Raw genomic sequence first — 26535 nt, 5'->3', positions numbered from 1 at the left:
CGTAAACTGGCTATTCACTAAGGGTTGGGCTGGGGAAGATACTGCTCCTGTCATTGTGTTGTCACAACATACAGGGTGCAGGTTATAGTAGGTGTTCAGCTGATCAGATATTAGTGCAGCAGTTAAGGCTCAAACCTTGCACTTTTTGTTGAACCTCATTGGATTCACCCAGCCCCATCTTTGGAGTCTGTCGAGATCCCTTTGGATGGCATCCCTTCCTTCTAATGTGTCAACCACAGAAGTTTGCTTTGCAAGCAGTTCCTGCTTTTCCTTCAGAAATACTGCTGGGATTTGAGAAGAACATTTAAGTGTTAGAGTAGAATTTCCTTGTATTTGAAAAAGGATGTGATAATGAACTTTATTTCATTCAGAAGAATAAAAGCATAATACAGACACATCTGTTCATAGAGAGGCAGAATTGCTTCTCTTAGATGTTTTCTTCCAAAAATCAAGTGAGTGGGCATAGTAAGTTGTATGCATGTGCACCCACAGCAAATCTCTGGAACTATAAAATTCATTCAGTGTTATATATTAAATTTAATTGAAATTTACTGAAAAAATATTTGAAATGTGTTCAGGAAACTAGTTTTTCTATAACCTTCCTTTTAAAAGAGGCAGTGATGCCCCTGTTAATGTTACTGTTAAAGAAATGTGTTGAAGTGGGCATGATTATGGTGGCAATCAAATTTGTATCTGAATCTCTGCATTAAATCTCTGCCTAAAATTGTCTTTTGACGGAGCAACAGATGTGAATGAGAAAAGAACAGTGGTGGGCAGAGCTTGAATAAGTAAGACGATGAGCAATTACAGCTGGCATTCCTGTGCTCGAATGAGAGAAGTACCCATTTATTTGGAAATATAGGGTAAATAATGAGTAAATTTGTTTCTTCTCAAAGCTTGGAGCAACGTTCTGTAGTGTTGGCACTGTTTTTGCATCTTGAGTGAATTGTTGTATTGCTGCGCTTTTGCATGCAGTCCTACAGATGAATGAGTCCAGTCAATGGCACCAGTTCTGGTTCCCCGGTGGGTTCTCCTACGCCACAATTAGGAGTGTTGTCTTTAAAACTCATGCTGGAGATTCACTGTTATTTTCTTTTGTTCTATGCACATGCCTGATACTTGACCCATGCAGAACTTCTAGCCCATAACGTGCCTGTAGCAAGGAGCACCACAGCTCGACTCTGCTTGGATGAAGTACTTGGTTGTTCTGCCCATTTTCAGCCTGCCACCAGCTAATTTGGTGAGATGCTTCGAGTTTCTGGCTTGGAAGAGGCTGTAAGCAGTTGATCCTATTCACTCTATCAGTTTTACAGACCCTTTGCATACTTTCATTTTTTCTGGGCAGAAAGATAACGTGCCAAGCCAGGGTCTACAAGCGCTTGGGCAATTCCAAGCTTAAAGTCATACCACTGACCATATCTCTTTATGCATCCTCTGCTATATTATATTATAGATGGTTTTTCTAATGGCATAGAAGCCATCAGCTTCTTCATCCTTAGCAGCAGGAAGTAAGTTTAAGAGTGTGCAAACTCAGCTGAAAGTAGCAACTGTTGGCACAGAGTTTATTTTTTTCTCTGTCTGAGATGGATGTGCTTAAGAGAAAACAAAATAGGGTTTATGTTTCGTGGACTTCCTGATTGTAATAAATCTAAGAAACTCTAAGTCATTATGTTAGTGTAGTGCTGATCTGTATCTTCTGTTTTTGGTGAGTCTTTGTAGGTTTGGCTTGCGTTTTATAACTTGCTTTCCTGCGGCTCTCGTTCTGAATCCTGAGCAGAAATAATGGCCAACAAAACAGTCTTTGTGGTTTGTATGGGGGAAAAAAAAAAATGGGATGTCAGAAGGAAACGTTTATTGTTCTGTAACCGCAGTCATCACATTGTAACGAGCACAGCCTCCAAATTCAATTCCCTCTTCTGCCTCAATTGCAGGGGAGATTATCTGTGCACACTGAGGCATGAGGCCCATTGCATAATGCATTTCGTTTAGTCTCCAGCACAGGTTCTCTGTTGGAGACATTTCTTATAAAGAGTGTCAGACACAGAAAAAGCAATTTAGTAAGAGCTGTGATCAGATCCTGATGCAATTCGTTTTTGGGCCTGCTGTTCTGGAAGACCTCATTGATAAAAATAGGCTCTATTTTCCTCTTTGTTCTGATTTATTATGTTATCTTACCGTTGCTTCAATATATTTTTCCCTCTTTAAGGTGGCTTGTTTTTGCTGCTTTTTTTAACAATCAATGAAAAGAACTGTGGTTTTTTGATAGCGTACTTCAAGAACTTGATCTGTTTGGATATTGGCATTTTACACTTTTCATTTTAGTCATCTGCATAAACACTGGACACAACAGCAAACCAAGAACTACTGTTTGTCATGTGAACAGTCAAGAAAGCTGCTAGAAGCTACTTGTCAGTTGTTTAGTGCTTAATAGAGAAAGCAGTGTGCTGTTAATGGCTTATCTCATATCTTGCTTCTTCCTATCAGTTGATGAGGCACCTTTTGTACCTCCAAGAGAAGACATGAGAGATGAGTTGAGCTGTGTGAGCTGCATAACTTACCTGCTACTGATTTTAGCCCATGGCTTCTAGGAATGAAGATAAACTTATTAAAAGTAAACAGAACACTTTATTTCAAACTATTAAATCTGCAGGCTGACCTTCAGTGTTGTTGCTGGCTGCTTATACAAGTATTTGAAGTGGACAGTTGTAAAGAAGATTTCATAATACTCATATACTACAAAGATTCCCCAGGGGAGACTGGATTAACACGGTACCCATTCTGCTTGTGTTGCACAGTGCCCTTTCACTGGGACTCTGCAATTCTGTGTGGTAACAAGTGCTATTTGAGAAGAGCAGGAGCCTTGCAGTTTAAGGAGTTTAAGGCAAGAAACATCTTGGGGAGTGGGCTGCACATCTCTAGGGGAGAAGCTTGGGTTTTAGAGGAGTGATTTTCCTCACCTGGCTGCCTCCTTTCTTGGGGAACAGTTTTCCATAGCAAAACGTTTTGCATCTGGTACAGTAACTGAATTACTACTGTATTTTTATGGGTTGATTCTTAGTGCTTAAGATAAATGCCGTTATTGCAGTGTAACTCTTAAAATGGGAAGTCTTTACTAGTTAAGTGACATTTCCCACAGATAGTCTGAAAGTTTGGTGTTCTGATCTGTGTCAGAGGGGGATCTGGAAAGCCCATTCACCCTGTGTTGTTATGTTTGTCTTGTGTCTGACCTTAGGGAGGCAAGAAAATGGGGCAAGTTGAGACCCTGCAAGTACAGGCTTTGATGCGATGTAATCAATCTGACTAATGAAGCATTTTTGGTAGTGTTTCAGCTGAATATGCTTTTCCGGTCTTATATATATTAATTATATATATATTAGTTTACATCACTTGTGGTTGGATAGCCCCACAAAGTACTTTCTTTTAATGACACAAGAGTACTTGCCATCAGATTTACGTGGGTTAGCTGTCACAGCCCTCCTTGTACTGGCAGAGTATCCAAAGCATTGGCAAGGAATGATGCTGGAATGGTTTTGTGGTTCTTCCTACTGTTTTAGTACTGCTTGTCAGCAGTGCTGTATGCACTTCTGCACAGCATGGGTATCACTTTGCTAATTTCTTGTTCACACCTTCTTCTCCACTCTCACGTGTTCTTCAGCAAAGCATATGGAGAACAAGGGTAACTGATAATTCATCAGCTCATCTGCAGCTTTGCTGGTTTACTGCTGTAGGGGTCGCTTTGAAGGAGTCATGGGTTTCAGCACAGGGTGATACATGTTGCTTTACTAATATTTTCTGTCTGGCAAAAAGCTGCTCCTCATCTCAAGAGGACTCTCATCTGTCCTATGGCACAGGACCAGCCAGGGCTTAGAGCGTCAGCATGACTTGTCCTGTGCTTGCTGGCTGTACTGATACTGATGACCTGTTCTGATAAAACACAGGCATCTCTATCACTTTATACGGGGAGAGAAACTCCAGGGGGAAAAAAAGAAAAAATAAGAAAAAAGAAAGAAAGTTGTGGCTAAATGTGATATATTGTTTTATTTTGGAGTATTTCAGGCTGTCAGTGAAACTCACCACTATGAAATCTTGTGCTTCCTAGAATTACATGATATACATGTGAGGAAAAAAAGTGCTACATATCTTCATGCATACAGTTCAGGCATTGCAGAGCATTTTGTCTGTCTTCCCTAGCTTTGTCCAAGCAGTAGAGCCTATAAACTGTCAAACAAAGGTAATAGCCTGTATGTACCACCTCACCCAGTTCCTTCTGAACATTTTGTCCAACAGCAGAAAGGCAGGGTGCCCTGTTATCACTTCTCCTGAAGGTCTGTGAGCCACATGGTTGGTGCAGAATTCAGTTCCTGGTTTCCTTGGCTAAAAATACAGAGGATTGTCTCAATTCATCCCACAGCTTGGGGAAGGAGAGAGCATTCTCAAGTACACACATCCCCAGCCTCAAGTTTTGCTGTTGACCTACGCTTGGTGCTAGACGTCATTGAAAACACTGGTGCTTGTTGCGGGTGTCAGTGCAAACCACTTGACACAAAGCTAGCACAGTGCTTGTTTGGAAATGCTTGGAAAAGGGTAACTTTTAGTCGTCTGTCACAACTGAGTGTCATAATCTATGCTATCAGTCTTCCAGAGCCAGAAGCAATCCCTGTAGCAGTGCTGTCATTTGAACTGATACTCATCCAAATACTTATTCACTGTTATATGTTATTCTAAAGTCTTTTTAGCTTCCCCCCTGATATTCATGAATATTATGACGTGCAAGATTTGAATATAGTAGGTATGTTCTTTTCTCAATTGAACGTGTGTTCTGTTGTCAGGTAAAATGCACAGGGAGCAGTTTCTGATGGGAGCTGGTGTGTCTGTGATGCCCAGATTGAGACTGGGTTGTGGTCTGGTCCTCACTCTTGCAGAGTGTTGGTAAAGTCAATCATGTAAAGAGTTAATTAATTAATAAACTGCTTGCTTAAAGCCTGCAACGTCCAAATTTGTTACAGTTAGCTGTTTTTGGTTTCATAGGTTTCTTAGCACGTGATAGAAGCATTGCTTTGAGCAGAGCCGGCAGTCTTAAGTCAGCATGGCATTACATGCAACATAGCGTGGGTCGCTAGCTGGGTATCCTCAACTGTGGTGCGGTCTTACAATTAGGGTCTGGTATTTCATGACTCCAGCATGTAATTATTTAGGAACAGAAGGTAGTGGGAGAACAGTGTTAGGTACAACTAGAAGTGAGCCATTGATCTGAGGGGGTTTAGGTCACTTCAAAGCTGCTGTATAGAGTAGTGCATGAAGTCACTGTGTTCTGGGAGGTGACTGAGTGAGGGTATAGGAACACAGTTTAAGTGATTTTGCCTCTTACATATTGAATTGCTCAGATTGGAAAAGACCTTCAGGTTTTACTTCCTCAAGCAGGCTGTTTTCTTTTTAATTAGTTTCCACCGTGGAGCTCTCTTTTGAGGCAGAGTATGACAGTGATGTTTTCATTGCATGTCTTTTTGAAGGGTGATGGGATCTGGCTTGCACTGATGGCTGTCGCAGCCCTTTCAGTTTTGAAGTGCTCTCACAAGTAGGAAATACCATAGGTAATAACTTTAGTCTGCTGAACAGAGCATGTTTTGGCTACAAATTTTTCAAGTAATTATCAACAAGTTTATGTATAACTTCTGGAAGGATCTTTTAAGTGCTTTTACAAATTCATTAACATTCTTAATTATGGCGTCATCAGTGCAGTTTTGTTTTCTTGGTTCTAATTCAAGTTTAAGTGAAAAAGGTGCTTGCGTTATCCACTGATTATTAAAATAATATGAAAATACCCTTAGCTCCACTTCAAGAGAGACATCAATCTACTTAATTCAAAACCCCTTCAAATTATCCCCAAACATTTGAAGTGATTGTGATTGGTCTTGTTGCATCATATCTTCTGCTTCTTGAGCGTCCCATTCAGAGAGTGTGCAGTACTTGGAAAATCAAATTACATGTTGCATGGTAGAAACAGGTGGTGGATTTCATCTTTCATCCTTTGTTTTCTTATATGTCTCGTTTCTATTCTATCAATTGCTTTGGTTTGGAATAGTTAGTGTCATGGCGGCAGCATGGGATAAATTGCCCAGTGTTCAAGTAAAATCTGCTATATTTGAAACGTGTTTTTTTCTAAATGCTAATCTTGGGCTTCTCCTTGAATTGGAAAGTAAAGCAAAGCCCATGTCCTTGCTGTCTGAGTTACAATTCCACTCAGCATTGCTATATTGCTGCAGCCTAGTCTCAGTGGTCAGGTGCAGCTGACGGCTCGTTTTTGGCAGGGTTAGACAGCTCACTGCTTCTCCAGCCAAACACTTCTGCGTGACCTGCAATACTGTAATTGTGGCTTTAACACACAGCTTGTCTTAGAGAATGAAATAGGATTTGTTGCAGGTGTGTCTATAATCTCCATTTTTCTGTGGCTGCTTCAGCTGATTTGTATGTTCAAAATAACTTTTATGCCTTCAACAATTCTGCATAATCTTGTCTCTCAGCATGTAACTTCTGTGCAGTCCTAAACCATGTTAAAAATTCAAACACATGACAAATAGATCATCTTCTCTCTGTCTTTATGCCTATTTTGAGCCAGTCTTTCTCATTACACTTTTAAGAGTTAATTTTTTAAAGAGTCAAAAGTGGAAACAAAAGACCTCTTTTGAGGCTGAGAACTGTGGGAAAAGCCATAAGTAATGGGTGTCCAATCTTCTAGCTTACCTAGGCCTCAGTGAGTGACAAGGATTAGTTTTGGGTCGCAGATATTTAGGTCATTCCAAAAGTAATGCCTCCCATTTATTTTCATGGAATCTGTGATGGATACTGAGAGCACAGTTATTCTGTATGATAGAGCAAATTCTCAGTTATAGAACATTGGCTTTTTTGAAACAAATTCACCACCATTAGCTGTGCATTTTCATCAGCGATGTAGAACAGCCTGCATGCTGTGGTGACCCATGGTCACTGTCACCACTGCTGAAGTGCCCTACCCACAGCCCAGCTTGCAGCAAGCATTGATGAATGTCAATGGGTGCTACTATCTCTGCATGGAGGAAATCAGTGGTGCACCTTTGTTTCATACTCACTCCCATGTCAGACTGTCACGTGGCAACAAATGCAATGGGATGTTGGTGGGAAGGTACAGCCTCTACTGCCATACCTCCAACATCCGCCTCTTACATTGTAGGCCAACACTGTAAAACAGGAGGCACTACTTTTGTATCAACCCTCATAAAATATATCAGATAGTTAATGTATGTAAGTAACACAACTTATTCAAACTTCTAATATTTTTATTAAAATGTTAAAAAATGAGCAGCAAAAACATAGAGCTAGTGGGATATTTGACCTTGTTGTTGTGAAACTAATGTGTCAGTCTGAATCAGTCCAGATGAGGTGCATCCCAGAGTTCAGAGGGAATCAGCTGATGTGATATGGATTTGATTTGCTGTAACTTTCTCTGAAAGTCTTTGTGATACAAAATGTATCAAGACATAGAAGATCACTGTCTACTTAATTTTTATTTTACTAGAACCTGTGCTGTAAGTATTCTCTTAAATACGACTGCTTTTTCCTCCTACAGTTTCAGCGAATACCAATTTCAGTGGGATGTTTTTGTACTAAAGCTAAAGACCTGCCTACTGGCTTCCTAATTTGTTTGAAATCTGTCTGATTTTTCATTTCAGGCACAAGTGAACCCCATCAGTGTCACTCCACCCATACAAGCCATAGATCAAGACCGAAACATCCAGCCTCCTTCTGATCGACCGGGCATCCTCTATTCCATCCTAGTTGGTTGGTGTCTGCTACTCTTGCTATCACTCAATCGCTTTGTTGTGACCAGAGAAAGATTGACTGGGAGTGTGGAAGCCTAATAAAAGTTCATTTTGTGGTTAGTGGGATGTTTGAAATCATTGCTTTACCTATTTATGTTTAATTGCTATTATTTAGCAGCTTATTTGCAATGGCTACATTAGTTATTATTATTTATTCAAATTAGGTTTGTAATTGTTTTAGCCGACGGAGCAATGCAGCAAGCAAAAGGAGAAAGACTTGCTTATGCTCACAGCTATTCTTCAGTGCATTTTTTCGTGCAGAGGTGCAGTAAGAGATGCTAGAGAAAAGCGGCTAGAGCAGGATGCTCCCATAAGTCTTTTGACACAGAGCAGCTTAAAGGATCTTACTGCATCCAACATGAGTTTTGCTGCCTGTGTGGCAGCAGCAGACTAGAAAGAGTTCAGAGATAGATACTTCACTGGAGGATGTTTGGCATTCTGCTGTTTACTTCTGTTATTTTCTTCTGTTCAGAATTTGTTTCCAGTTGTTTAGCTTGTATGATTTGATAATAGAAAGGCCTAAGGCAGTTGTTTGCAGTTCCAGTCCTCCACCTGCCCCATTCTTTGCACAGCAGAGAACATAATAGTTTTGGTACCATGCAACTAGCATGGGAATTGGGAAACAGTTTGGTTTGTATAAAAGCATTTTTTTTTCATTTGCTGCATTAAACTGCAGCTATGTGGATTTCTTGCTATCGAAGTATGTGTTTTAATAAGGACTTTGCAAAGTTTTTCCTTGTCAGTCAGAAAAAAAATAGGTTTTTACGTACTCTTTCTGTTGTGAAAGGGTGAAAACTAAGTTTGATGATTCGGTGTGTTTGGCATTTCCAGATCTTAAGAGAGAACAAAAGCATGGCTGCCATACCAAGACAGAGCTGGCAAGTGATTAGGGTTATAGGAAACTGTTAATGTTGGAGTCCCCCATGACTATGAATAGCAATGCATTTCTACATGATTTTGATATGTTGGTCTTTTTTCCTCTAAAATGAGCTGCTGCCAGAGAGTTGCCCATGGATCCCCTGTGTCTTCCTTCTCAGCACTAATCCCAGGGTTCCTGTTGCTTCAAGCTGGCAATGTTCTTTGGCTCCTAGACTCTGAGGATGGTCCACGGTGGGAATATTCCCACTCACTCCACCTCCTTTTCTTGCTGGCTCTTTAAGTCCTAAATCCTGTTGCCCTGCACAGGATTTTCAGGTGCCAGGAGATCCCTGGCAAAGTCAGTTGTACATCTCAGAGCTGGATCATGCAGCCACTTGGAACCATTTCTTCCAAACTTCCACCTGCACTGCAGTGAGCACGCAGGTCCCAAGGCCTGTGAGCTAGTGCAGGAGTATGACCATCCTGCTGCCAACAGGCTGATCTTGAAGCTTTTCCAGTGCTTTACTCCCAGCACAGAGACAAGAGAAATATCAGGTCTGCCTCAACACAGCAGAATTTAGGTTCCGTTTGGATACCCATTAAAGCAACTCATTTCCCTCAGGCTGTAACTGTATTCAAGTCTAGAAGTCCAAGGGCTACTTCAACTACTCCTTTTCCAGCAAACTTGTTTTGTAAGGAAATTTGTACATATTTGCAGAGTAAATACGTAACATACTTTCACATTTGAATTTTCTCTCAGTTCATTTCTAAGTTGAACTATTGGCAGTTATGCTCTAGGGTGGCATTTAATCCACTTGGTTGATGTTCTAAAGGTAACTTGCTAAGTTCTTCAGGATTTAACTTTAAAAATAGTGTTCCACTAACCTTTGATGTTTTCAATGTTTGAATATGGCACTCTTACTTTTTTCCCCCCTTTTTGAGCCATAGTCTTCCAAAGTATTTCTTTTTAGATTTTAAGTCCACCTTCATCTTTGTAAGTATGTAGTGCTATTTATGTTGTAGAATTTCCTGCAGAAAATTTTAAGTAGCTTCACTAGAAATGGGCCTTGCAGGTATTTCTTACTATATGGATTTTCCCTTGCTTTAGATCTAAGTATTTTTCTTGGTATATATATATGTATATTTAAACACTTAGAGGTCTGAGCTGTGCACACAGAATGAGAAAATAAGCTACTTACTGAATATGAGATTGGTATGGAATTCTGTTTGATTCTTCTATGTTCTAAGTTGGTGGTTCTTTTCCACTGCTTTCTTTCTCCTCTTGTACTCCTGTACAAGTCAAGTCTCACTGTGTTCTTTAGGCACTACGTGTTAGTTATGAAGTCTGTGCATCTTTCTCAGCATATTAAGGATATGCTGTCAAGAAGTCTTTCTATTAACAAAACCCTGCATCCCTGCAGCGAGACCTTGCTTCCACATGATGTGGCCTATCGAGTTTGTCGTTACTTGCTGATAAAGATCTCTGGCTGTCTTGCTTTTGAGATAACTGGTCTTTAAAGAGTTCAGATAAATGCATCAGAGCTGCTTGCAACAAATGCAGAGGTTGCAAGTGAACCTTTCCTGTTTGGAGAACAGCAGCTTCCCCAGAAAAGGAGTTAAGAGACTTTCTTCATGAGGTAAATGCTGTGGAAGTCTTGTTACATTGAGGTGAGCATAACACCAGTGAAGACAGCAGTAACTTGAGGGTAAAGCACTTAGGAAATGAAGAAACAGTCCAGTCCCATTATTTTCTGCGTGCCTTTTCATCGTAACCTGAGTGCAGCCCTCTCAGAGGGTGTATCATGATGTTTGAATGTACTTGTTCAAGTAATTAGGAGCTGATACTAATAAAATAATAGAAAAGCAGGTCTTAATAATCTCGAAGGATCACCCTAAGATAGAGAGCTAGTTACAACCAGGTGCAGCTGGGATCATTGTCTTCTGTTTAAAGTATTGCCTAATGGACATGATGAAAAGAAGTACTTCAGATAGAGAACTGAACTGGAGCTGCAATGTAGTAGTTCACCTCTTAACGCTTGATCTATTGGAAACCTCATGTTTGCATTTTTGTTTTTCATGCATAATTTTTTCCCCTCTTTTTAGGGTTTAATGGCCCTGCCTGTAGCAGGGGGGTTGGAGCTTGATGGTCTTGAAGGTCCCTTCCAACCCAAGCCATTCTGTGATCCTAGATTTGTTGTTGTTCCTGCTACTACTCTCCAGACTGGTATTGATATATACACAGAATTCACAGAATATCTGTGGGATGTGTGAGCCTGTGTATATATAAGATTCTATGAGATACATGTGTAGGATTCTGTGATGTCTCCCTATATGTGATTCTATGATATGTATGCCCACACTTCATATAACAAATGGATATCATATGTTGATGTGCGAATTAAATTACCACACATGAATGTGGGCAGTAATCTGTCCCCAGGGAAAGCTGCAGTCTTCCTAAAAGCAGTTTCTAATCATTCTACTTCAAAAGTGAACAATAATAGCATCATTTATCAGTGAAGTGATCTTTTTTACGTTGAATGTTATGGCCTGTTGCACTGTGCTGGGGGTGTGGTACGACAGTATTTGTCTTGCTTTCGGGACTGCTTTAAAATACAATGACCCATGAGCTTAGGGGTCTTACTGAGGCATCTGTACTACAGTGTGGCTTTTGGAACCCTGCTCTCTTGAGATCTAGGTTCTCACATCCTCTCAGTTGGGAGTCAGGCCAGCTGAGGGGAACGCTTGGCTGTTAAAGCCAAATGAAGTGGGACATTGCACATGACTACAGTAGGTGGATGAAGTTTGCCAATAGACAAGCAAGGACAGAACAGACCTCAGTCTTTTAGGAAAAATATGCTTTACTATCAGGTAGCGAAGAGGCTGTTGCTGAGCTGTATCTGACATTTTTATGGCTTCATCCACCTCTGGCAATTAATACCCCAACATTGCTAACTTTTGCTGTACTTCCTTTGAGACACTTGTGGCTAAAATTGTCACAGTTGATTCTTACATCCTTCCATATGTTTGGCAGCCGTTTAGGTTCAGCATGGTATGGTGAGAAGTTGTCTATGCAGTTTGGGGCTGGGTCACGAACAGCCCCAGCCTTGGCACAGCTCTTGCTGGATCTTGAAAGGTCCAGAAGTTAATTGGGCTCTGATTGCTTCTGTTTTAACTGGTATGGAGAGTATCCTGGAAACTGAACCACCAGGGCACCATTTGCTGACAATGAATGGAACCTCTTACACATGGATGAGGTCTCATTTGTTCTCAAATAGTAGCACGGCTGTCTTGGGTTTATTGGTAACATCCTTCTGTTGTGTTTATTGAAGGTGCATTTCAGGAGTGTGGCAGGTGGAAAATGATTTGTAGCGCAGGCTCATTTCTCTGTATGTCCTTTTAGCTAATTGCATGTTTACGTGTCTCCTGAGACCTGAAAAGCAGAATTGTCTCTGACTGAGAGTGTTGTATCTGGGGTCCTGCTGTTACTAACTGCTGGGGCATCACTGTTGGCAAGAACCTTGGCGACTAAAGAAATGGTGCTATGATTGAAGGCATACTGTTTGTAGGGCTGTGAAGCCACGTGTACAAATTAGGCAATGCTGTACTCTTACAATAACGAGGTTGGATTTTGTTCCTGTGGTGACTAACGAGTAAAATATATTGTTTAGCTGTGTATTTCATCTTGGCTGAGATCTCGCTGTTGTTTTTTGGCAGGTACTCCTGAGGATTATCCACAGTATTTCCATATGAACCTCACAACAGCTGAACTCACTCTCCTGAAGCCAATAAACAGGGATTTGCACCAGAAGTTTGACTTGGTTATTAAGGTAATTTTAACTGCATTTTTTAGTTCCATATACTTTTGAGAACTTCCTAGTGACAAAAAGAGAAAATGGAAGAGAGTCCTGCTTTTCTTTCTTGAATTTTTCTTTTTTGAAGCTGTCATCAATGGACATTGTTATAGGGGAGAAGGCTGTGAAGCTCTTTTGGAAAGGGATTGAGTCATGTTAGAATTGTTGCATTTAACTTTACACTGATGCAGTATGAGCCAAGTATTACTTGTATGTTGGCTCTTTATTAAATCAGAAGTCTCGAGAATGTGTTAGTTTTATATTTCATGTATTCATCTGAAGAATCTTACAGATACAGATAATTCTCTGAGTACTGAGCATGGGAACACCTCCATGCTCTGATGAGATGTGAGAAGTTGGGCTCCTCTGTCTTTTGTACATATTACTCTTCTAGTTTTCACCGTCTGACTTGCAAAATGAGCGGGTGGCTGGAGACCAGGTCTGCTTACACAGTCCATGAGATACTAATAAATTGCAAAGCTGCACTACAGAGGAATTTGCCACACCTGTAAGGGGTCTTAATTTGATGCATGTCTTCGTGATGAGAGGTCATTTATTTCCTAGGGACTTGTATGGCTTTCAGAGCGGACTGGTTGCAAGATAGTATGGTCCATGTTTTTTAAAGGGAAGTGGGGAATAAGTTCCCAGCCTCAAGTAGCATTTGTATCCTGACTTTTTAACAAGGCTTTTCCTTGGAACTGAAGATTTTGTAGCTTTTAGGGAACAGGCCATTATGAAAGGGAATTGCTTTATGACAGCCACATGGGGTTTTTTTTGGTGCCTTCTAAACATAGTCTGTAGCTGAAGTACTTTTCAACACTGTGTGGCAGCTGTGCAGAGTATCTTGAAGAATATCTCTACTGAATGTTTTCCAGATCTTACATACCTGCCTCAAAAATCCGTTTTCTCCAGATGGCATTTCAGTCAGACTGTCATTAACCCCATTGCAGATAATGCCATAGAAACAATTCTGTAGTGAGATTGTGTTTCCTTGCTGTTTCAGCAGTAGCAGAAGGTCAATGCAAGATGTCAGAGCTGAACAGACTTAGAATTTCCAACGCTACAAGGAAATTGGTTTGGGGTCCTGTTCTGCAAGCAGTGATGTTGAACTTCGCAACAGCTGTATTTCCTCTGTGTGCTTGCCAGGCTTGAATCTCTGAGTGGAGTGTGATTTCCAAGTTTTAGAAGGCTTTCTTTTTTTCCTGCCCAGTTGGAGGTGGGGACAGGAGGTTTGTGTAAGGAAGTCGTTCTTGCTTGGGGTATGCATGTAGAGACTGAGCCCCACTATCAGCCAGACCAAATTCCATCTTAGATATGTGGGGAGGCTACTGCAGGTCAGTGCATTGTATGAGAAGGGCTGGGCGTTAAGCAGTGATCTTAAGACTAAGCAGAGGATGTGGGCACTCTGAAGGCAGGGCGTGCATGTATGCCGTGTTTTGCTCTAGTTTTGTCAGAGTAGAGTTGAAAGCAGAGAGAGATGCTTACAGGATGCTTCTCTCACTAGGAGATGCAGAGGGCAAGGGAGTGGTCAGTTTGAAAGGATAAGTCACCAAGGACAGCACTGGGCTTAGAACCCTCCTTAAGAACCTGGGGAATAATCTCTAAGGGTGAAATAACAATGTTTATTATGAATTTGAGCTACTACACAGCAGTAGAAATGTGGAGATTGGCAGGCATCTCTGGAGACTGACCATTGCAATGTGAACGGGGCTCTGCACCTGCCAGGCTGGAGATGCTACAACCTCAGGGCAACCTGGCCCAATATTTGAGTCTCTTGTGCTTAAGTGCAAGAATCCATATGTCAGTTTTTGCACAGAAGTGACCTCCAGGTGCCTCACCAGTGCTGAGCAGCATGCAGCCTGCTGGCAGCACTTCTCTTAACGCAGCACAGCTTTTCTGAGGGCATGTTGTTCAGTTCATCCAGCAGGACCCCTAGGTACTGCTCTGTGAAGCTGCTTTCTGGCTGGCTGTCTCCTAACAAGTACTGGAGGTGTTCGTCCCCAAGTGCAGAACTTGGCATTTCCGTTTTGTTGGATATGGTAACATTCCCATCTGCTCTTTTCTTCAGCCTGCCAAGATGCTCCTGTGGACTTTGTGTGAGAAGAAATAAACGGGTGATAAAATGACTGATAAAATTCTGCATAGCTAAAAATAGGGTGAAACAAGGCAGAAAAGATCCTTTTGCACAAAGTGATGGAATCTGGCTTGGCTTGGGAATGAGATATTGGTGCTGTAACTGATAACTGGGAAAGAAGGTCAGCTCAGTGATCTGTGGCTGTCAAGAAAAAGCAAATTGGGTACTAGAAATTATTAGGAAAAATAGAGAACAGAGCAAGGGAGACTCAGTAGGTCCAGGCTGTGTCTGTATCTTGGCCACAGTGCACAGCTGTGGTCTCTGTCACTAAAAGGATAGGACAGAACTAAAGGAGCTTCAAATTAGAAGGAGAAACACATGGAATATGATGTAATTCTGAGAGTGAAGAGGAATAAGTAGCTCATTTCTGCAATGCAAGAATTGTCGAATGATAGGAGCAGGTTGCAAGTTGGAAACAGAAGGAGGTTGTTCATCTGATGTAGTTTGCAAGCAGAGTGCTTTTGTGAATTAAGTTTTGAAAGGCTTTTTTTTTATTTTTAGTCCCTTCAGGAATTTCTGATGTTGCAGCATTTCATAGTTTTTGTAATAATATCAGCTTCCAATTCTTTTCATCCTATATTGATCTCTTGGCACCAAATATTTGCTGACTTTTAGTCATTACAGTGTTTAAGGTAGCTGTTGTTGTCCCTCTCTTCCACTGTGTCTCTGAATGTGCTTAAAAACCACTTGGATGTGGTGCTCAGGGACATGATTTGGCAGTGGGTTTTTAGGATAATATGGTTAGGTTACAGTTGGACTTGATGATCTTGAAAGCCTTTTTCAACCTGAGCAGTTCTATGGTTCTATCATGAAAAATCTATTTTCCTGCACTTTAGAGGTTGTGTCCTTATTCTTCTTTGGTTTTCCTACATTGTACAATGGTGGCAAATAGGAATTTCGGCAGGAAGGATAAAGCCCTCTTTGTTTTGTTAAATCAGTGTGACTGTAGTTAAATTATACACGTGATTATGAAGATGTAGCAGTCTGAACTATGTGTAAGGGCTGCAACACATGACAGCTTCAAAGACCAGAAACAAAAACCCTTTGTAGTATCTGCTGTTGAAGAGGTGTCTAGAAAGTATCATGTATGTTTAAAAAAGAGTCTTCCTAAATATCAGTGACGTTGGCTGTTTTCTCTCAAGCTTCTCTTGAGTGCAAAGTGGAATATAAAATATAGCCCACGTGACAAGTAGGATCTTCCAAAAATGCATTGCCCTTGATCTGGAACTGCTTTGTTTTTGTCTCTCTTTTGAAATGCAGCTGAAGATATTTTCTTCTGCCATTCTCACACTACATTAGAGATGTATCAGCTATAATGGGAAACAGGGTGATTGCTCTGCCTCAAAATAGATCACGAGCTGAACAAATGAGAGTGTTTTTGTACTCTCAGCGACAGATTAGAAAAAGAATGGAAGAAATGGTTTTTCATTAAAGAGTTGGTCAGTCCGCTCCCTGACAGCGATGAAATCTACAGAGTCATTAGTTTGGCTGAACTGCTGTGCATCTCCTGTAGGTATTAAGTACAATAACCGTGTTTTAAATTGGCTTTTCAAAAGTTCATCCCTTAGGTGAACTCAGTATTCAGTTACTTCTGGTGACTTACCGCTGTAGCACAAGTGTACCAAGTCCAAGCAATCTGGAAATTTCTGTTCTCTTCGAGGTGCTCTTTTTATGTCTTGTATGTAATACAGTGAAAAGAGTTGTGGGAATGAAAAGCTGATTGCAGTGGTGGTTTTTGTGACTAGCATAGGGGCAGGAAAATGTTCCTTAAAGCCTTTCTGAGACATTAATAATTGAGAAGCCAGCCCTTCCCCAAAGTTAACACCCACATGGTGAAGTTACCCTTTTAGCAGCATCTCAGCACAGTGAGTGTGTTTGCCTGAGTTTAGAGCATTAACTCACAGATAGATATTAGACAAGACCAGTGACTGTAAGTTAAGCTTGACCACAAACTAAATGTCATCATACGCAAAGCAACATAAAGATTAATATCCATAAATGGTAACTCTGTAATGTGTTTCATTAGCAGAAGTAGCTGTTCTTTCTGCTGTAAACAGGATTTCGTCAATGGTTGCTGTTTCAAATTCCATCCATCCATCACTTATAATTTTGTAGTTGCCGTTTTCTGGCATTTTCTTTAAATTAAGGGAAGAATAAAGTTTTATTTAGTGGAAAGGTGGTCAGCTGGAAGTGTTACTGTTCACTTAAAGTGTTGTATTCTGGCGGTGAAGTCTCTTACCCTTGACACATGAAATAAAAAGCGTATTTTGGGATTTTTAAAGCGCGCTGTCTAGACACATTATGTGCCAATATCATTTCACTGCCGCATGACAAGCTTCACTGACAGTAAAGTCAAATTTCTTCTGTGTTCTAAAGATACTTGGTGCTGCTTGTCCTTAAGCCAATTTTTAATCCATTTCAGTAGCCCGTTCCTCGTGCTGTACTTTCTGACCTTGTATGTTAATCCAGTGTGTGATTTGTGGTCCTTACCCTAAATCTAGATAAATTACGTCCCAAGATTCACCTTTATTTCCTGATTTGGTCATGCACTTTAAAAATACAAATTAAAATGAAGCTTTTCAGACCCGACCTTCCTTCTGTGAACTTGTGCTGACTGCTCTTTTTCAGTTATAATGGTTTAAATACTTTATAATGTTTCCGTCTTCTTTGCAGCTGGGAGTCAAGTTTAAGTTTGAACATCTGAAGTTCCTGGGCTCTTCCCTTGTTCTTGTGTTAAACAGGAAATGGGCTGCCCACTTTTCTCCAGGTGTCATTACTGCTGAATGAGGAAAAAAAGCAGACATAGTGTTACTATATGCAGTTATTTGCACGTAAGCCATGAATTTTGCATGCTTTCTTTCTTTTAAATGATCTGATAGAGGGTAAAAGTTTGAAGTTGTGTTTATCGTCTGAGTAAGTTTTAAATCTGCTCTTGGATATGGTGGCAAAAAATGAGTCCAAATACATCATTTTAAATTATTCATGCATCTCCCATTCCATGTCCTGCAGAAAAAAGAAACACAATGATTTGATCACAGTTTTGAAGATGCAGTATCCAGAAGCTAACCTGGTTGGTGCAGATATAACAGGCTTAGGCTGGAAAAGCATAAGGAAAACACCCTGTCTGAGTGTTCTGTTGGATAAAAATATTGAATCGTTCAGGCAATTCAAGAAGATTGTGATAGTAAAAATCAAATGACTTGGGGACTCAAGTGCAGGTAGAAAAGCGTTGTAAAAAGAAGGAAAAGACTGGTGGCTCTAATTGTAGCAAAGCTTTTCTTCACCCAGAACATGATAAAATTGTTTTTAGAGAACAGATTGGTCCTAAGAGTGGTAGGGCTGGTAACTGATGTTGGGTATTTGCTGACCCCAGCATTATGGCAGTCAGAGCTCACAAAGTGCGACAGAGTTCTCATTTAAAGAATTCTGATCTGGATTGGCGTACGCTCTTACGAACGTCCTTGGGTGCTGAGCAAGTGGGCACAGCCTGGGACTGAACAGCTGTGGCAGCACTTCGTTGCCTCCGTGCTACCACTGTTCTTGTAGGTAGGGTTTGAATGTCTGATGGAAGGGATGATTTTTGTGTTCCAGTAGATTCAGGGAGTCTATTGCATTGCTTTCATTTCCCCTTTCTTTCAGAGAATTGCTTTGTCCAGTGCTTCAAATAAGTGAAGTTGATGGTGTTTCTGTATAAAACATAATACGTAATAAATATATAATATATAACAAATGTAGCTACACATTTTTTATTTGAGAGTTATTTATATGGACAAGGCTATGTTTGTTCTTTTTCTTCTCTATTAATGCCTCCTTATGATGGTATATCAGCAATCTAAGGCATCTTCACTGCAGAAATGCAAGCCCATTTGTTCATATAATATCTACCTTTGGTTGGTTTGAATGGTGAGTCATTTTGTCAGTGAAGCGTGTTCTTTTGGGAAAGAACATGGCTCTTCTGATGCTGTGTTAGTGGTCACCTCTACTTGGACCATCTGAAGTACATATGAAGAGCAGTATGTCACCTCATGCATCCTGATTACTCAAACTTTGATGTACCAGTGTATTAACAAGCAGAACTTGCAATTTCTTCAATAAGTTTTTTGTTTCATTAGCTAAATATAACCCTGTCAGAAAAGATTCATTAATTTCAGGTCGTAGTGCCTAGTTATGCATGACCCACTTGCCAGATCTCACCTTGAGAGTAAGAAAATAGTACTAGCAGAGAGGTTGGGGGTTGCTTTAAATCTCTAACAGTCTCGTCGTTACTCATCTCTGTCAGGAAGAAAATACGTTCTTCCTAAAAACCGAGTCTTCTGAATGAGTTTCTTATGAATTACTGAGCAAAATAACAATTTTGATATTTACACTTTGTTTTTTGGTTGTTTTTTTCATTTCAATTTGCAGTGTTCATCAACAGTGTGTTTTTTCTCTGTTATTCGTACTATTTCAACTATAATTTCTCTGTAAACAAAGCAGAGCTCTATGAGATGAACATTCAAAAGTGAAAGAAACACAACTGTGAGACTGACAGTACTCTGCTGTCGTGTTTTTGCAGAGTTGTGAGCAGTGCTGTAATTAAAATTGGCTTGCCTTTTATGAATTGAAGAACATATCACCTGTCTCCTGCCTTCCATGCTTGTATTTGCTTTAATTGATCGTAGGTAGTTACTAAAAAAAGAAGAGCAAATCCATACATATATACATAGTGGATTAGCATGCTGGAAGGAGAAAATAGTGCTTTTGTCTGTAGGAAGTTTGAAAATAAGAATTGATCAAGTGAAACTATCAATTACTAACACTTTGGAGGGGAGGCATGGCTGTTGGAAGGTGGTGAGTATTAATAAAAAGGTGTGATCTTGCTTGACATTTAAAATACCATTTTAATTACCATTACAACTTAATACCTTTACAAAGATGGGTGCATGAGGAGGATAAAGTGTCATACCCAGGAATCTACAGTACTCTATGTCCACATCTACTGTCATCATCTTCTGGTTTAACTTTCTTGCTGATGTAGGTGCAAGTTACGTCATGCAGAGTCAGCAATTTCCAGTTTTCTTTCTTCCTTTCTGGATTTTCCCAAACTCTTGATACTGAAAAGATTACATGCATGTTTGACAGATGAACCTTCTGTTATTTTTTAGGCTGAACAAGACAATGGCCATCCTCTTCCTGCCTTTGCCAATTTGCATATTGAAGTCCTCGATGAGAACAATCAGAAGCCTTACTTTACAAAATCTACATACGAGGGCTTTATCCTTGAATCTTCCCCAGTGGGAACAACCATCTCAGATAGCCGGAATCTGACCTCTCCATTACAAATCACGGTGTTGGACAACGATGTTGAGGAGGTACGTCTCTCTATACAGAAACTTCTAGTCTGAAATAAAGACTTAAATATTCTCCTACTAGTGTTTCCTGGATTATTTTTTTTCCATGTTTTTATCAAAAGCTTAAAAGTTTAAAAAAAGATGAGTTTATTTTCATTGAGTTCAGGTGGGTTTTAAAGCGACCTGTGTGAAGGTTATGGAGCAAACACATTGGCAGCCAGCAACAGGCCTTGCTGATGACTGCTGTGAAGTACTCTTCTTCAGCATTGCTTTGTTAAAGTCAGGGGTTGTTTGACCAAAGTAACAAGAGCTTGGAGGTTGCTTCAGGGAGAAATAAGTAAGGTGCGAGTAAGAGGTACATGTTTATTTTCATAGGACACAGTGTGGTTTGTACTTGTGTAATTTGTGAAGCTCAGTTTCCCTGAATGCAACAACAACAAAAAACATAAGAATTAGTGTCCATGGCTAAGTCCTTTGGGAGCTGCTAATAAGGGAGCTTCTCTTAGGACTGTGATTCACGTGTGCATTAAAAATGATGGGGATATTTTTAGCATTGTTTTGCCTAAAAAATTACTGTTTTGTCTTATCCATACCATATTGAAAATAGTAGTAAAACCCTTGGGTTCAGATTTGCCTTGGTTTGGAGACAGTTCTGGTTGTTTCCACAGAGGGATTTTTGTGAGCTGGACTTGAGAACCACTCACCACGCTCTGGTTAAGAACCTTTTGCTTGTGTCCATAAGTTGAGGACAAACTGGTTCATTTATATGACTCAGAATGCAGTACCGCCAAAAGTATCCCAGCTTGACGTATTTGTTTATTACTGAGAAAAGTTCAGATTTCAGTTTTGCATGATGAATAACTGCCAGGGCTTTCTGGACTACGAAATGATGTGACACAAAGTGCTAATGCAGCCTCCTGCTGCGTGATGGACAATTGGGACAATCTGCAAAAGGTATTGCTTAATAGATGCTCGTTTCTGCTCTTGTGTGTTGATTCATTGCAAGTACATTAATCTATTAAAATATTTCACATGAAACTTGAATTTCAAATGAAATTTAAGAGGGAGCATTCAAGCATCTGTGTTTCTCCATAGCAGTGAAATTGCCTGGAAAGGCTTCAACATTTGCAGCCTGAATCATAGTTACTGCTTTGTGGTGGATTTCCCTCAAATTCCCTGTATTTGTGGCGGGGGAAGAGAATCATAGAATTACCCAGGTTGGAAAAGACCTCGAAGATCATCAAGTCCAACCACAAGAAGAGTTGCTCTGTCTCATCAGGCCATACTGTAAATTGATGCACTTAATAAACATGGATTTCTGATAAGTTGACATAAGTCATCTATGTGCTTGTGCAAGTTATTTTCCAATAGTGGCACTGACCAAATATAATGTATTCAGTCTTCTAATTGGCAAATCAGTTGAGATTATATTTCTTATTAGAGTAACTCCCTGCCCTCAGATCAGTGTACAAAGAAAGTGGTCATCTTAACTATATATATTAGGCAAATACAACTCAGATTCTAAATGGAAGCCTGCTGGGAATTATAATGCAGTCTTGCTATAAACCTTCCAAAAATTAATTCACAGATGTGACGTTTCAAACAGACCTTTAACTAGAACGGCGCTGCCAAGGGCTGATATAATTAAGTAGTCTGTTTAAATGGCATAAATTAAATTAAGCTACACGAGTACCTTAAAACCAAAGTAAACTGAAGGTGAGATGAGGAATTACAAATGGAATGGGCTGACTGATGTTTACAGAGGGCTTCTCAAGACACTTGCTTCCTCACTGTGGCATCAGGAGGAGAAAACTAATTTCTGGTACTTCCTTTTAAAAGTCTGGGGAGGAGATGCCGTACAGAAGCTGCCTTACTGCCTTGTGTGCTGAGTCTTGTAGAATCTCATAGAGGCACACACACACAAAAATAACACTAGAAGACAGGATTTAATTTCAAATTCAAAAGTAACTAATCAGCATTCACATTTATTACTGCTACTTGACTGGCAGGGTGTTTTCTGTTACCACATACACAGTGTCTTGATGAATAAACTTGAGGAGTAAGGTAATTTGTGCGTTGCTCATTAGAACACAAAGCAGTGGCATCTTTATAAAGTGTACCAACATGTGTTCAGAGGCATTAACATGTGCTGGCACACATTCATAAAGCATCTGATGCTTCTGCAGGTCCTGCAGCAGGGGACCAATGCAACACTTAGGGTAGCTCTTCTCTTCCCCTCCAGATCCTCTTCTATCAGATAATTTCCTTGCCTTATTCTTTGTTGTCTGTGAAGTCGAAGTCAGACTAGGCAGGAGGTTTTCTCAGCATCCATGCTTCTAGAGAACACGTGGAAAATGTAAAGGAAAGATTATTTTACATGAAGGTGTCTCCATACCAAAACGAAAGAAACAAAGAATGGGTGAATGGACAGATTTGAAACATAACTTAAAAGGCAGGTCATGGGTTTTCATGATTATATGCAGAACAATGGATTCCTACCACAAGCCAAAATACTGAGACATCTTAAACACCAAAGAGTTTTGCTCCGATTTTTGCTTGGTTGCTTGTATCTTACTTCTCTCAGAGAGTGGTCAGGCACCAGAATGGCTGCCCAGGGAGGTGGTGGAGTCGCCATCCCTGGCAATGTTCAAGAGGCATCTGGATGAGGAGCTCCGAGATCTGGTTTAGTGGCTTGTGGTAGCAGCGGTGATGGAAGGATGGTTAGACTAGATGGTCTTGTAGGTCCCTTCCAACCCTGTGATTCTATGATAAAGGCAGGTTCTCTTTCTAAATCCTTCTTTCCTCGTTTACTAAGAAACACTTTTACCATAGTATTTGATTTCTTTATTTGCGTAGCATGCATATCTAATGTTGCCTGCCTTCTTTATGCCTTGAGTCCTCGAGGAATTAGTCATTTGTGTATCTACCTTGTGTTAAAACAATGCTGTGCTAATTAGTGATAGCTCTAAAGATGCTGACATTTGTTTCCTATCCCCTCCAAGGAGTGGCTGACCTGTGTGAAGAACAGAGGATTTTTTTTGTTAATTTTTCTGTCCTCTTTTCATTCAGGAAGGAACGTGGCCTTTAGTGCCTGAACCTGAAAAATATCTAAAATACACCACAGAACTCCTGATAGTCACGTTTGTGCCTCAGCCCTTCTTTTGCTGAGGTTTTGGCAGTGACTGAAAGAAGTAGGAAATACAGCATTATTCAGCATCTACTCTGCTTCTCTTGTTGCTCTTCTGGCATAATTTCCTTCTAAGTAGAGGTGACATAAATGGTGGACCTTTCTTTGCTTAGTTGGTTCTAAGTTGTACAATTAATTGCTTAATGACCTCACTTTGATAGTTAAATAGGAAAAACAAAAACTTTCCTAATGTACCCTGGATAAAATTTTCTCAGTTTGTCTTTTATCTCTGCCACTTACTCTCAATTTTTTTACTTGTTGTTCTACTCCATGGGTTCTGTTTGCCTGAACATTTGTACGGGTGAAATCATCAGCTTCAAGTTGCACCAGGGGAGATTCAGGTTGAGTGTTAGGAAAGATTTCTTCTCCAAAAGGTGCCGGAATGAGCTGCCCAAGGGAGGTGGTGGAGGCTCTGTCCCTGGAGGGGTTCAAGAAACATTTAGATATTGTGCTGAGGGGCATGGTTTAGTGGGAGATAGTGGTGATTGGGTTGGGCTGGGTGATCTTGGAGGTCTTTTCCAACTTTAATAATTATGTGGTCATGAAAGAAGAGTTGTGCCATGCTTATGTTCTAATTGCCTTATATTCAATATATAATTATATATCATTATAGAAATCTTCACTGTTACAGAAAGTAATTTTGCTTTCTTGTTCCTTTAAGAAGTGTCTACTAAGAGTTCTGAAATATGTAAACCATCTTAGGTTTGCACTGTGTGCTTGAAATAGTCCTCACAGGTCACATCTTTACTCTGTCCTGTGGATTCTGATTGCTTTCTGATTAAAGTCATGCGCTAAACAATTCATTAGTGACAAACCAGTTCACAGCAGCCAGTAGTTTGGTTAGGAATCAGTGGTTGATATGAGGCCATCTGAAATAACAGTTTAAGAAACGAAAGCGTGAGAAATTTTGAAGGCAGCGTGAATGATTTGCTTCCCATGGTTGTGTTCCTTCAGTATCTGCCAGGTGATGTGTGCACAGTCACGCTGACTTTCTTTCAGCATGCAATGTGATAAAAACGTAGTAGCAAACCACTGCAGGTATTAAGAAAATAAATTGCTTTGTATGTCCAGCGTGTATAGAAATAGTAAAAACAGGTATCGATTGCGTTCAAATGGATTGAACGTAGGCACTGGGATAAAAATTTTAAGACAAAAATAGCTAAGGAACAGGATAGATGACTTTTGGAGTGTAGAGGATCTCCATTATTGTTGGGTTTTTTTCCCAATGACAAATTAGGGGAAAAAATACTGTTTATTAGTGTTCAAAATGACAAGTCAAGCAAGAGCTGGAACAACCAGCTAAAGCATTTGGTAATTAAACTTTTGACTGACTTTATCCTGCCTACAAAATGAACAGTTATTGGCAGTTACCTGCCATAATTTTACATGAAAAATAAATTAACAAAAAGAGATGACTATTTGCATTGCTAGTTGTAAACTGCATTTTAATCTTGCTGAGAGTTGGCTTAGTTACAGCAAAGCTTTGGGCAGTAGGAAACCATTGATTTGGAACGCTTTGATATTTCTTTCAAGTAGCATTCAGCAGCTGAGGTGGCTTTACATTTAAGTACTAGAATCTCAGCCTTCCAAAAATAGGTGCTTTTGAGTATTCTGGATTGCTAAAAATACATTTCTTTCTCCTTCCATTGTCCCAGTCTGCCCTCATAGTTGTTTATTACGACATTTAGCGCATGCTGGAGTTACCTTGTGTGTCGTTGCCTGCTGGGTTGTAGGGAGTGCTGAACTTTCCAGTAGTCTGTTTTGTTTTTCCATTTGTGTTGAATGACAAGACTTTCTAGAAGCACTCGGGATTCAAGCTGAGAAAACATTCACTGAGGAATATAATGCTGCTTTTTGGGATAATTTGCTGAATTTAGCTAACAGTTGCGTCTTACTCTCTATGGGGCACATTGTGTAGGATTGCTGTGAAAAGCAGCTGGTAAAACTTCTTATCAAGTTATGCTTTGTGCAGCCACTGGATTTTCTGTTAAGTTTTATTCTTGGTAGTAGCCCTCTGATTCCTCATCTCCCCATTTTATGGGACAGCTTGATACAGTTTTTAAAGGATTTATCCCATAGCCTTTTGCGTTTTCCAAATTGCATTTCCTTTCTTTCCATGTAATCTCGCCTCATATAACAGAAATAAGCTGTAGAGTAACTGAAAGAATTGAGTTAGGATTAAATTAACATACAAAGGCATCATCATGTTTATTGGAATACAGAAGGCAATAAGAGATAGCATTTGTTTTTTTTTTCCAAATGTAATTGTAATGTGGAATAACCTCTTCAGTCTAATCATGTTAATTACTCAAAATTATCTTTAAAGAGATGAAGGATGATAACATAAATACTTACTCCTGGTCACAATTTGCACTTCTGTCATTTCAATAATAGAGAATCTCAGAACGGCTTGGGTTGGACTGAGGTCTCCTCAGGGCTTTTTCTCCAAGCTGAAGCCCAGCTCCCACAACCTTTCTTCAAAGGAGAAGAGTTAGTTTGTAGGGCTTTTCAAAACGGGAGAACGGTGCATAATATGTTCCCCCAGCAGGCTGCCTAGGGAAGCCTTGACCGACAAAATACAATACCTTTGGTTTGACATTGTTGTTCTTGCCAGAAATGTTACTTCCATTATTACTTTTTTACTGTTTCATTGATTCATTGATCACCATATTCTGCTTTCTGGCTATTTTGGTTTTGATGAGACCTAGCAATGCATTAAGTATCTGGAAAATCAATGGCATATGAGGATTAATAATATAATGTGGTGGTTTTGTTTCTTTTTAAAGACCAAGGACCCCCAGCTCCATCTCTTCCTGAATGATTACAATACGTTTTTCACTGTGACCCAGAGTGGCATCACCCGCTACCTCACCCTGCTGCAGCCTGTTGACAGAGAAGCCCAGCAGCTCTACACCTTCTCGGTAAGCTCAGTCCTTCTGAAGGCATACCAGACATCAGTCAGAGCATGGGCTGGAAAATGATTACTTGTAACACCACTGCTGATTAATAAAATGGCAGAGATGAAGAAGAAGCGGCAAAGCAATGACACTACCCAATGGTGTTCTATTCCAAAAAGCATGTGTTCAGCTTGCTAGCAGGATTTGAGATTCCCCTATTGGTCTTTGAAATGCAACATAGATGGACAGCAGATCCTGTGTGTTACAGTGCCTGAGACATGGACTGTTTAACTGGATGGTGTGCTGTGACCAGGTCCTGTTCCTTCAGGCTGTTCAGCACACCTGGGGACTTGCTGCACATTCTGCTAGCTCAGATCCCAGCCCTGTATTACAGCTACCCCATCTCATCTGCTTATCTG

At 40.2% G+C, this 26535-nt stretch overlaps 1 protein-coding gene across 9 annotated transcripts in view; it reads left to right on the top strand.

Annotated features, from left to right (window-relative positions):
• Nucleotides 1-26535, top strand: part of PCDH15 (protocadherin related 15) — an 814794-nt gene that overhangs the window by 654732 nt on the left and 133527 nt on the right. For all 9 annotated transcript variants that reach the window (XM_032445316.1, XM_032445314.1, XM_032445315.1 and 6 more), the window contains 4 exons: nt 7707-7815; nt 12432-12544; nt 19847-20053; nt 26006-26140. In XM_032445316.1, coding sequence (XP_032301207.1) covers nt 7707-7815; nt 12432-12544; nt 19847-20053; nt 26006-26140 — 564 coding nt within the window. The remainder of the gene's footprint in view (nt 1-7706; nt 7816-12431; nt 12545-19846; nt 20054-26005; nt 26141-26535) is intronic.

This window comes from Coturnix japonica, chromosome 6, assembly GCF_001577835.2.
Source record: "Coturnix japonica isolate 7356 chromosome 6, Coturnix japonica 2.1, whole genome shotgun sequence".
NCBI lineage: Eukaryota > Metazoa > Chordata > Aves > Galliformes > Phasianidae > Coturnix > Coturnix japonica.
The sequence above is the reverse complement of the archived record's forward strand: the minus strand, read 5'-3'. Positions and strand labels throughout refer to the sequence as shown.